Here is a 13,191-nt window from a genome sequence, read left to right on the forward strand (position 1 = left end):
TAAGGAAGAAAACTGATTACGTAATAGAAAACCAGCAATTTAAAGCAACGGTCCAAATTTCTTCCATAGCACATTAATGTTTGATAGTGGTTGCATTTGGAATCTGTGTCCTCCCTCCTGCCCTGGCTCGCTGTGTTTTGTATTCTGTACAGAAACCCTGCGTACGTCGGGGTAATGAGTTGCTTTCAAAGTTTGCACACAGTGTTTGGTGACGAAGAAATGATAATTTAATCAGTAGAATCCCTAGTTGGGATGATCTTGGGATTCTTAACCTCCAAATGGCTATTTGAGTCTCTAAGCAAGTCACATCTTGGATTTAGGTCATTAGTTTTCTTTTTAAGCTGACAATCTCATCAAGCTGCTTCTTTTAAGCACTGCTACTCCCTAAGGGCAGCCTTTCTGGCCGTCCTTGGAGCAAGTCATTTAAGACTAGACATGCAGCTTATGCCTCTTGACAGCCTTTTGAAATGCTGCGGCTTCAACAGCACACGTTTTACAAGCGTCCTGTCTTCTGTCCTTTCTAAACAGGAGGGCAGTTAATACTGTCTTTCATTTACTCGAACAGCCATGTTTCTGTTAATTCCCTCATAACGGTTCTCAGTTGGGCAGATTTTATATATTTATTTATTCTTACCTGAATGATATTTCAATAAGAGCAGAGACATGGCAGCTAGCTCTACTGTTGCTTTAATGAGCTGTGCTCTCTGTCCATCCACTGATGGATTGTAAATCATTAAAACAGCTCCCTGGTAAGCACTCAGAGCATATTTCATCTGGGTTTCATTTTTTAATGCAGTCGTAAGTGAGCTGTACATTCCATAAGCACGTATGAGTGCTATGGCAACAAGAACTAGGAGGCTTGTGAGAACTGCATGGTATTCACTGAAGCAATATTTTCACCCATCGGGCGCTTGTGATGACAACAGCCAACGTTACTTTTGGCCGTGTTTCCAGTGAGACACGTATCGGCACGCTTGCTGAGACAAATATTTGTTTACCCCTTTAATCAAGATCTGCTCTGCCATTATCAGTTCTGTTCTCTTCCGATACTAAAAGGAGCAAGGTTTATTAGATTCAGTGTCTTGCCAAACTTGTTTAATGTAAGAAAAGTACAACTGTGTAGAAACTTTGCTGATGGGACAATGGCATTGGCGTAGTCAGTTAAAGCCTATGATGTTATGAAGCTCTCTTTTATGTGTTTAAAACAGGGCTGAATGTCTTGTGTATCAGAGAGACATTGCTTTATAGATTGTTGTGCTCTGTAGAGGGGACCAAGCTGTCTCTGATCTAAGGTTATATTTTGGTTTCAGTGTGGAGAATTCCAAAGCTCTCACTGACTTCAGAGGAAAGAGAATTAATGTCTCTGTCGATAGGTTGGTCCTGCTCATGCTGCTGTTCTGCAGTGCAGGTGAGCTGTTGATGCATGTCCCTGTACTGATGTTCTCAGTTTTGGTGAGAGGTAGGCTTAGTTCTTTCCGTGCTTTGTATTGATTCATGTGTATGGAAGTCTAACTGGGAAAGCAGCAGCAGTTCATCAGCCCTGGGTGTTTATGCTGGAGGCAGGAATCTCTCCTCAAGAGGAAAGGTGAACTTGACCATTAATAATCTGTTGTTAATGTGTATGAAGATGAGGTGTCGTTTACACAGCAGTTGTAGGCATGATGTGAAGGGGTTTGGAGGAGGATGTTCTCCTGGCTCTACTTACGTGTTCTTTCTTGCTTGCTACAGTGCTACCCAGGTGATTACAGTCCCCGTCTGTTTGGCCACATCTCTGCTGCCCAAGTTCTGCCTGCTGAGACTTAATGGTTGAGCAGCTCAGAAGAGCTGCTCACTCACATTGAACCAGGTGTTTTGTTCATCTTCCTATTTGTTTCATTTTCACTGAGTCCAGGAGCCTTCAGAGGACCTGCTTCCCATGGAAAGCTGGAAGAACTGTGTTCTTCAGTAGACAGATAGTGGGGGTGGTAAATTCCCAGAACCGTGGCAGGTGGAAGAAGACATGCACAGATCTCGATGAGCTTAAGGTTAAATTGGAGCAACCATTTCTGAAGTCGGGGAATGCAGCTGCCATGGTGGTATTGAAGATTCTCCGAAGTGTTTCTGTTCTGAGGTGGGCAGGAATTCAGACATTGCATGTATTCTGAGAAAGAGTAAAGTTTTGAGGATGCTTTGCATCTCTGGGTCTTCCTGACTTGTTATAGTGGGGAGTCTAGAGTAGAAACAGCTCAATGAAAGAGGTCGTTTGGTGAGGTAGGAGTTGGCTGTTGAACTTCTGGTTCGTGTAATAATAGTGGTTGCTCTGAATTTTTGTAACTGATTATACAAGAGTACTTTAGCAAAACTTCCTTCACCTGCTCTGACGAAGGGAAAGGGTTGGAGGAGGTGTTTTGTGGTTAGCCTGGAAGTTGAAAGTTAGTGGAATCTATTTCTTCCATAGGCTTTGGCAGATGACTTAGCCTACCAGCTGCTTACGTTTGAGAGAATATTCTTTTAGTACCATTTGGACAGACATTGCCATTAGAGAGAGACTGCATAAGCCATTGTTTCCCCATGACAACTCAAACCAGTTGACAGAGTAGGTAACTTGAGGTGGCAGAAGGACCTTTTGGATGACAGGATTCTGCCTTTTTATAGATAATGTAACTGCTATGGCTGCACCACCCAATACTTAAGGCATAGAAGAGCTCAGGACTAAAGATATTCTGTTTCTTTTCAATGCTGTCTTAACTGAAGATGATAACCACAGTCATACTAACCAGAAGGTATTTACTCCCTGTACACTCTCTTCACTGCATAGGTTCTGGCCAAAAGCTGATGGGAGACCATGCATTAATTTCTCTTTGTAAAAAAATGGGAGGTAACAAACCTTGCTGATCTCAGAGGACGTTGGGACATTTAATTTGTTAATGTTTGTGAAGCAATCAAAGTTATGTGGATAGGAAGCTGTATCTGTAACAACACAGTGGTGTTTTTTCGTGTGTTCCCTGTTTAAATGTTCACTTGCACTAAAAATGTCTGCTGTCTCAGGATTTTGATCTGCAGAGATGACCATCTCTCTGAAGAGTATATTTATTACTTGAACTGAAAAGGAATTGTCTGCCAGCACAGCCTTTTCTTATATTTTTCTTCTTCAGCTGAGAAAGAATAAGCATTATCTCAGAGAAAATAATTCTCAGCAGGATTTACCATTAATTTGGTTTCCTAATGACACATAGCTTCTCATTCCCCTGTCATTCAGTGCAGGCAAGAAGTGAATTTTAGGAAATTGAATTTTGCAAGTATCTGTATATAGCGAGGAGGATTATTTTTCTAAGAAAAGTGTTGGCTAGCTAGCTATTAACTGAAGCTTTTGGGTATTGTGTTCAGGTGAGTGAAAGCATCAGAGTCAAAAAGTGAGATTATTTTAAAGAATTTGTATGGCTAAAGAGAGAGACAATTTAATATGCATTAGTTAAATATCCCTTTAGCTTTTATCATCAGTGTTCATTTTGGATTTCACTGTCTCATCCTGTATTTGAAGCATTAATGGGCAGAATAGCCTAATATCTGTGAATATTGAACTTGCAGAAAGATGTATGAGTGATAATATCACAGTATTATGTGGGAAGTAATTATTGGTATGCTTCTTGTAAGAGAGCATGTGAGGTTTTGAATTGATTGTGAACAAAAGGAAGAGGGGGAGGAAAGAGCAGAAGGCCTGAAGTTGGTCTCTGCTGATATAACCTGATTAGGACAGTGGATGGTCTTCATTGCTAAGGTCACGAGAAGTGCGTAAACTAGTAAGTGTTGACAGGAAGGAAAGTGCTGCCATTGTTATACTGAGACTGTCTGAGGCAATTTGTTTTATTTTCATTTCTACTTTTATTGATATGACAAATAAGCTCTTCAAGCCAAAGGCTGTCTTTGCTAATGCTTACATTTTGCCTGAGACAATGGGATATCTGTCCATTCCTCAGCTTGATTCTGCAATAATCCAAATAATTATAGGTAATAATGGACTAATACATCAGTTAATACTTTTACAAAAGCCGTTTGTATGTGAGCTACTTAATAATTTCTGAGCATGCAAGTGTTAAGTATCATTAATATTAAAACATGGCCATTGCTCCTGCTTGTGCTAACGTTTTATTCATTATTGCCACTGTAATGAAAACTTTGTTGTTGTTTTGTATGTTTTGTTTCTCTCTCAGGCTCAAAATGCACAGCAGCTCCACGAGAGGATCCAGTCTTCTAGTATGGATGCAAAGTTAGAAGCACTGAAAGACTTAGCCAACTACTCACGGGATGTTACATTTGCTCAAGAATTTATAAACCTAGATGGCATTTCCCTCCTGACACAGATGGTTGAAAGTGGCACAGAGTAAGTATTCTACTTAAACTCTGACATTCCTCCCATGTGGAGTGCTTTCATGTTCACTCTCTGAGTACCTAAGTATTTCTGTGTACAACTTCTAAGATTATATAAAATAAAATATCTGAAGAGTCCTGGGATGCTAGGATATTATATCCATTATCAATGAGAATATTTTTTTAAATTTCCCCTAACAATGGGCTGACGGGCACTGGGGGTGAGCAAAGTAAGAAGTCACAAGTACGCTCTGTGCCTTAAAGTTCTCGGCAGACTGTGGTTCTAGTTTCTTCTCCACCTGGAATTTAGGTGGATCATTGATAGTATATTTAAAGGCTGATATTTAAATGATGTCATCTGAAAACCTGTTTTAAATTTCATGTTACTGAGACCATGTGGAGCAAAACCCAGTGCTTGCTTTATTGCCATTTTTATTGTTTTAATTCTGTCTGGGGTTTTTTCAAACGACAATGGCTTTTTGAAATTAAATTGAAAGCTGACCTCTGAAAATACATTTATTCTTTACCAGGACATCTTACCAATTTTCACCATTGATCAAATTCAGTACCACAGTCCTGAGTAAGTGCCTATTGGCTTAATCCCAGAATCACAGAATGGTTAAGGGTTGGAAGGGACCTCGTATCAACTGGATTGTTGCTCTGTTAAATCATGTTCTAACAGTTATTCGTGCAAGTAGGCTTTTTCTTTCAAGTAAGAGTTTTAGTGCTTTGTGGTCAGTGTCAACCTCTACTACACATGAAGAAATCAACAATACCCACACCCTTTCCTGAGAGAAAGAAAATGCTCTGAAAGTAGCTTTCTTACTCTTTGGGGGGTGTTCAGTCTTGTGGACCAGACGTCAGAAGTCAATTGCTGAAATCAATCCAAATCCCCTCAAATGTGCTCATGTTCCCTTGGGTTCAAGAAAGCAAATAGTGTTAGGGGGGAAAAGCAAAAGTACTAAGTGGGCTTTGAAACAGAACACAAATTGTCTCTGATGGTCCCATGCAAGATATACTGGGGATTTTCCACAGAAAAAATAAGTGCTTTTCAGAATCCAGTAGCCCTTTAGATTGGGAAATATAAAAGCACGCTCTCACTGATCCCTGCCTCTTATGTGGTCAATGCTTTACTGGACTTTGAATCCCTATTGCCTAGCTCCAGCTGTATACTGGATTTCCAATAGCTCCTGGTTTCATCTTCAGTGTTTTAGGGTTATGGTCTTTATTTTTTGCAGTGATATGATCTGTGGCACATATTATGGCGATTTAAAAAAAATTACCAAAAAATGCTTCTAGTTATCAAATTTGTCAGCTTGTCTTAAATTCATATAATATTTGTTGTTTAGGGACCAAATTAAATTTAAAACCAAAGGCAGGCTTAAGTTGATGTAAATGTATGCACACAGTTACTGTACTAATTAAAAAATATTACTAATAGTATTATTACTAATAGTACTAATAGTACTAATTAAAAATGGGCAGGCTCACACATGCCTATGAAGATCAGAACATGAGCAAATTAAAAGTCACTGCCTCGGTCATTTATTTTGTCATGGATTTAAGTTAAATGGTTTAACTTACTCCACCACGGAAGATATTTAAACAAAAGTGCTTTATTTGCTGTTGAAACAGAACATTCACGTTTTTTACAAGCATTTCTTTTAGCTGCATCAAGGCTAAAGCAAGTGCCCTCCTCACCCTTCAGATGTGTCTGTACTACTGTTCTGTAGCTGTGGGATGGGCCAAGCTGTAGCACACTGGTCTGGATTAAAGATAACTGGGAGGGAAACTACTTAAGCCAGCACCACTGTTGAAAGAACTGCTCAGCAAATTACGCCCTAGTAGTAATTCCTGGCTAAGGGTGTAAGTTTTCAAACCACACAGCAGGCTTGTAGACTGGACATATGAGCAGAGTCTACTGCCTTTTTTTTTTTTTAAGTGGCTTGCATTTGGAGGGATTTCAGATTTTTCTTCTTAGCTGGTGTAATGTATCACCAAAGATGCACTGATCGATCTACCTGTCTAATCTATTTATCAGTTTTTCTGCCTGTGGGGAGAAATGCTGTCTAGTTTGGACATTTAACAAAGACCTGGGCTGTAAGAGTTTCCAGCAGCTTCACGTGCTGATGAACTCCCAGTACTCACTGCAGTCTTTTTCGTGTTCAGGAGCCTAGAGATGTTCTGCAGCTTCTGAGGGGGCTTGCAGGTCAGGTTTTTCCAAGTCTGGTTTTGCACAGGGAGTTGTAAAGCAAGGACATATGTGCTACACTGTGCATTCCTTTCTGCTTTTATGCTGTGCATCACTGGCTGATAAGCGCATATTTAACACAACTTGAGATTTAACAAAAGGAGTAAATCCTAATATACACAGACTGGGCAGCCTAAGCCTGCTCTGGTGCTGCTGCCGACTTCAAGCTATTGATCCTGTCCTCCCACTTCAGGGTCTGTCACTCATTCCTATTTCAGCACACAAGGCCAACAGACAAACTACTTCCATGGAAGAAGCTTGTGTTTTGGTTTGGTTTTTGACTTTATTATTACAACAAAACAGCTTCCTAGAATGGCCTGTGAGTGAACAAGGTGTGTGTGGGAGGCAAAGAACAGTAATATATAGAGGACAGAGTGGGACAAGGACAGCCAGCTGTTTGAATGCCCTAGTCTGTCAAAGAAAAGCAACTGGAATAAGTCAATTGTCCTCTTATATTCTCTATTCCTGTTTTCACTTGGACCCTCTACAATACTATTAAATCACAGAATCAATCAGGTTGGAAGAGCCCTCTGGGATCATCGAGTCCAACCATTGCCCTGACACCATCATGTCAACTAGACCATGGCACTAAGTGCCGTGTCCAGTCTTTTCTTAAACACCTCCAGAGATGGTGACTCCACCACCTCCCTGGGCAGCCCCTTCCAATGGCTAATGACCCTTTCTGAAAAGAAATTCTTCCTAAGAGGGTCCTGCAAGATGCTCGCTGAACAGGCAAAGCAAGCTCAAGGCCTCCTTGCCATTAGCTCCCACCCTGGGCTGTGTGCCCTCAGCACTGTGACCTTATGGGCTGAGCTGCTGACCAGGTCACCCAAATGCTTCAAACCAAAAAGCTCTTTTCTCTCCTTTTCCGTGCCCCAATACCTGCCACTTTCTTTTCCCCAATGGTATTTTTGACTCTAATCATTTCGGTATCCCGTAGGTGGATCTACCCAAACAATTACATTAGCATTAGAAAGGAGGGCAGTATTAGAGGAGGAATGAGCAGCCAGAAGTTTCAGGGAGTGCAGAAACCTCTTTGGTGGCCTGGTTTTAGAAGACAATATGTTTTGTGAAGATACCTTTAAGGTGTGTCTTCACTGTGGAGTTCTTACCCACCTTTGAGTTACTGTTGAGTCAGCCTTGCTTGAATGAGGCGATGACTCAACCATACAGCTGAGAGAACCCTAATGGCTTGGTGCTGCTAAGAGATAGTCCAGCTCCCCGCCCTCTTCTCCCCGTCATTGGGCGTTAAGCCCTGCTCTCCAGCCCAGTCCTGCTTCCTTCCTGGTGTTGGTTCTGGTGTCTGGCTGCTTTGCAAAGCCAATCTACCTTGTTAACTTGGCTGAAAAGTATCCATGTCTGTTTTGCAGAGTTAGTTTTCTGCTCAGTTTGAGGCTTGCAGAAGCAAGAGAGGAAGTGTGGGCATGAGGGGATGCAGAACGGCCCTTTTTGTGGCAACACACCGCTACAGTGGCATAGGTACGTCATTGAGCCACAACCTGAGAGCAGGCGTGTTGTGAAATAGCGTGACAGTGGCTGTCTCTGCTCTCGTATTGCAACCTGGAGACTGGCACTAAGACTCTGAGGGGGTCAGAGGGGATGGGACGTACCCCATGGCACGGCTGCTGCTCTGCGAGGAGCCCCTGCGTGCTTTCCCAGCTGCCTGTGGGTTAATGGAGCTGAGGACAGTGCTACATCAGTAAGCCCAGGCTGAGTGGCGAATCTGTTCACGGTGTGGTGCAGCTGTGCTAGAAATCGATGAATTTTGTTAATTCAAGCTTTATTCTTTATTTTCCCCGAAGGGGCAGACAGTGCTCATTAAAAGTACCGTCATGCTCAGTGTAAGGTTGCTCTGAGGTTTTTTTTTGCACGAGGAACTCATGTTAGGGGTAGCTCTCAAGTTATAATTTGAGTGTGTAATTAAGTTTTAGTGGGCAGCCTCTGGAAAGCAAGGCTCCAGCTTTTTATAACTTTCACCGAGGAAAAGGCCTATGCTTTATTTATCGTTGGCTTTATTTATTGTGCTGCTGCCTCATTATTTCAGTGAAGCTGACGACTATAAAAGTACAGTGACCAGAGTAAGAGAATGTAAATCCCTGGGTTTCTAGTTACCTCTGCTTCATTTTGCTGCTGATGAAAAGAAGTAGTAAAATAAAAAGTTGACAAGAACTAACAGTGTTTCCTAGTTAATTTTCCATATGTTATGTTCCTGAAAATTGAAGAACATTAGAATGCATTAGAGAGTAGCCTTTCCGGTTTCTTGCTGTTAATATAGCTTGAAAAATAATACATTGAGAGAGGTTTTTTTTTATTTTGCATGTTTTCAAAAGTGGTTTTAATACTATGTGTAGTTACCATAATTTGGGCTGGATCTCCTTGAGGGCCTGCTGCTTAGAGCAAATGAACTGTAGGCATGGTGTGTGCTGGGACAAAGCCATAGTGGTGGTGGTAGGCAGATTGTAGGGTGCGTGGGGCCCTAGTGAAGCTGAGAGCGCATCTTGTCAGTATGAATATATTTATATCAGCAGAGATGCAACATGTCCTAGAAACTGTCCACATATCTCAATCCTGTTGATTGAGATGGCTCATCTTTGTTTTTCCTTCAGGCTCATTCTTGCTTCCAGAGCATGTTATGAATGTGTTATTAACTGAAGGAAAAAAAGAAAAAAAGAAAAAAAAAAAAAAAAAGCTGTTTTTATGTTTATTTTATGGTTTGGGAGACCTATAAATTATAGCAGAGACTGCAAGACAAGTTAGGTCATGAAGAACAAGTAAATGCTGATTCCATTTTATAATTCCATGATGTCCGGTCGTTTCTCAGACTCTGTGCATCCGTATCACCAAAGAGGGGTGTGAGTGTACACACACAGTTATTTTCCTTTGCAGAGACTCTTCAGAAAGAGATTTCAGTAGCACTTCTAACACTAATTTTTTCTCCGAAGCCTTGTTCATGCCTAGTTAAGGGGAGTTGAACGTGCAGGCCGTCTGGTTGGATGCACAGGCAATGCAAAAGGGAAGCATAAAGCTGTGCTGCTTCTGCGTCCTGCCCCCGGAGTGCAATGCCCTAAAATGAGGCAGGAGGGGAGCAATGCTAGAAGTCCTCATCATCATAATGACTGATGAAAAATGTGTTCAGGAACCAAGCTGGAAGAAATGATCATGTCTTGCTGCCCCGTCTGAGATAATGTACTTTGCTCATTCAGAGCTGTATTCCATAGTCTCGCCCAGAATTAATAATTCAGAAAATCATGGCTGTATAGATGGTGTTTCTGATGTAGCAGAAGACTGGTAAAAATGTGGTGGGTTTTTTTTTTCCTTGATGTATCAGAAGAGTCGTGTGACTGGGACAGGCTCTCAGCCTTCCTTAAAAGGAAAAAAACCCGTCATAGGCCCTTATAAAGTAAGAAAAAGAAAATGTAAGTCACAAGCCATTAATATTGAAAGACCAAAGAGTTAATAAAAGGAATCTAAATTTATTTTTCTCATTACCAGTAATAATAATAATCTCATGACTGGGAGGAGAAGGAGGAAGGCCTATGCAGAATTTTCAGTGTTTTTTTATTGGCATTATCACAGTCTCTGTCACTTGTTGTTTGGCTGAAATAACACGCAGTTTTTGCCAAAAGACTGAGACTATGCTAAGCCTAGCTGTCGTGACAGTAACCAGAATTCTTTCTGCTGCTCTTGAGAAGGTTGTTCTTCAGGGGTCTGCTTCATCGATGTGGCTGTGCTGAGCAGCTTTCTGTGGCTCAGGAGCATGCGAGTCGATGCTGCTTGGACACGGTGACCAATAGCCCGGTTTTAGTTTTAAGGGAGTTGTAATTGCTTAGTGCACAGATTGGAGAGAAAAACTTGCTTTAAATTGGGATGGTTGTTAAATTTTGTCATCTTCCTATCAGAAATAATAAATGCAGCTAGATCAGGATCATATAAGCTTCTAAATAAATGTGTATTTGTCTGGTTTTTGACTCTCGACTAAGAGGAGTCTCCTGTTGAACACATGCAGTTGCAGAGTTGGCTGCTGTACAGCTGGAAGTCTCTGAGCCGGCAATTGTGCATGCTTTAAGGACAAATTGTATTGTTCAGTGGAATTCTAGCTCTTGGCTTGTCTTACAGAGATAATACTGTATACCAGCCCAGTGGAAAACTGAAGACAAATTGGTTTGGAGTTATTCCGACTGCAGCGCACTTTTTGGGACAGTTGCTCATATACCTGCTAATGGTTTTTTCCATCCCAGTCTGATGAGTATTTCAGTAGTGCTGCCAAAACACTTAAGCAGCCCTTGCTGACAGCCACTTGTTCCTGTCCTGCTTCATCTGAAGAGTTATGCTAGTACTGTTTGTAGCAAGCTGGACTGGAAAACTGATGTAGGGTATTAAAAGTGACAGTAAAGGCTACTTTTAATACAATATGCCTTAACCCAGTTCAGTTCCCTGATTGAGCTCACGGTGTTGCCCCAGGAAACAGTTGTGCAAGCACAACTCACTGGGTAAATGGAAAATGAATTTTCAGAAGATATGAACGATGCTGAGCTAGTAGGTCTTTGCCACTAACTAAAGTAGTCCTTTCCCACCCTTCCCGGCTGCTGGCTGCATTGTACCTGTTCCCTCTCTTGGTCAGCTCCAATGCTCATCTGACTCCTCAGTGAGCCAATTCAGTTTGCTAATCTGGCAGAAAACAAGCCAGCCGATGGGGAGAGAAAAATAATTTGTATTTTTGACAGCACTGGGCTGTTAGGCAGGCTCAGCCATTCCTGTGAAGCTTCACCTGGAAGCATAGATTACTTAATCTGACATTGCTGCCAAAACCAATTCTTGTCCAACAGGGGCTTTACGCAGTGTTCATTTCTTAGCGCTTCCGTAACGTCGGGAGAGGGTGACTATTGTCTATGAGGCAAAAATCCAAAATAGTGTATAAAATGAGGTTATGTGGTTATACCGCTGTGGAGATGGTGATGGCAGGAGAATGAAAAGGGGCTGCAGCCCAGTCTTACAGTGCAGTTCCCATAAAGGAAGAAAGTGAGGTAGATTTTCTTTGTGGGTGGGTTTTTTTGTTGCTTTATTTTTCTCCTGCTTGCACTCTTTTGGGTTTATTTCCCCATCAGTCTTCAGGCTTGGATTCTACCTTCCCTCTCAACACACGCGAGCACAATTTCTTCCATATCCTTCTGATCAGTGTCATATACACATCGCGCAGTGTACATTTTAGATAAAAGCCTCATCTGCAGACTGAACCATCAAAGATCACTTCTTTGGAGAGAAGGGGAGAGCTGCTGCTCCTTACACTCCCCCCCATCCTAAATACCTTTTCTCCAGGATTGTTTTTCTTAATTTGCCTCTACTTAAGAATATTAGCATTTAAGTGACCCCTGCTAAGTGGTGATATCAACATCTCATTGACAGGAACAGGGAAGAGGAGAGGAGACAGTTTTACTGGTTTTTGTTTGGCAACCACTTTTGTAAAATGTGATAAAAAGAGTAATTCCAGCAGTGGATTTATATTTCCAAATGTTCTTCAGAGGACCAAGCTGGACAAAACTATTTTTTTTTTTTTGAGTGTAGTATTTGAGAAACCAGCAAAAATAAGAAGAAATGCTTAAAATCTCCACTTCTGCAGCTTTCCAGGATGTTTTTGTCTCTTGGACTGTGGTGGCTATGAGGAATGGGAGTGCTGCTGCACAGCTTAATAGTCTTTTTGCCGATTTCTTCCAAATAATTTATTTCAGCCTCCTGGCCAAAGTGCTTCCCAGACTTCATTTATGTGTGATAGCTACACCTGATACAGACAGAAGCCAGAAATATGTACTCCCGTGTATTTGTCTTGTCATATTTCTAAACCCTGCCTGTTACCCACAATGTGGGCTATGCTTGTGTTTGCCTGAAAAGCAGTAGCCAAATACTGATTTAATGTGATTAGCAGGTCGTTCATCTATCGTCCGGTCAGTTTTTCTGTACAGGAGGAAGCTTTAATGAACATCTTCCACCTTTTCTAATAGTGGCCCACTCCAGGGCCGTATTGCATGAAAAGCTTTTATCCTCAGTGGTATTTTTATCCTACTCTTGTCTTTAAACAGTGCAGGCTCAGAAACATTGTGGTGATGTGGTGTGACTGCTTTAGCTCTTGGCATCACTAGCTCCAGTGGGTCCACACTGGCTTCCACAATGAGACAACATGTTAGTACTTCTCCCCAGTGCAGACAAGCCCTTACTGTGCCCTGTGTGTAACTCCAGCTGGGTTTTAGATTTGAGGTATCCTTGGTCCTTGTACAGCGATTTTTGCACGTGAACAGACAGGAGTTGATCTGGTTGGGTCCTTGCTAAGCTGGTCTCTGCTGGAAGCTGCTCGTGACATAACCTGGAGTATTTGAGCATGTATTAAGTTTGTATGGCTTGGGGAGGTCCAAAGGGAACTTGGGATTCAGCTGGAGATGTATCACAAAGTTCCTTTGAGGCCAAGCAGAGAACATATTATGATAGTGAAATGTCTAAACCGGTAACTTGTCGTTAGTGTTTATTTTGCATTATGTTGGCATTTGTTTTGGGATTTCTCCCTGTATAAAAATTGCTGTCTGTTTTTATCTTTCACCACTGTA

At 41.6% G+C, this 13,191-nt stretch overlaps 1 protein-coding gene across 3 annotated transcripts in view; it reads left to right on the forward strand.

Moving 5' to 3' along the window:
* ELMO1 (engulfment and cell motility 1) overlaps positions 1-13,191 on the forward strand; it is a 319,175-nt gene that overhangs the window by 84,552 nt on the left and 221,432 nt on the right. For all 3 annotated transcript variants that reach the window (XM_068404555.1, XM_068404554.1, XM_068404556.1), the window contains one exon: positions 4,191-4,360. In XM_068404555.1, coding sequence (XP_068260656.1) covers positions 4,191-4,360 — 170 coding nt within the window. The remainder of the gene's footprint in view (positions 1-4,190; positions 4,361-13,191) is intronic.

This window comes from Nyctibius grandis, chromosome 7, assembly GCF_013368605.1.
Source record: "Nyctibius grandis isolate bNycGra1 chromosome 7, bNycGra1.pri, whole genome shotgun sequence".
Lineage (NCBI taxonomy): Eukaryota > Metazoa > Chordata > Aves > Nyctibiiformes > Nyctibiidae > Nyctibius > Nyctibius grandis.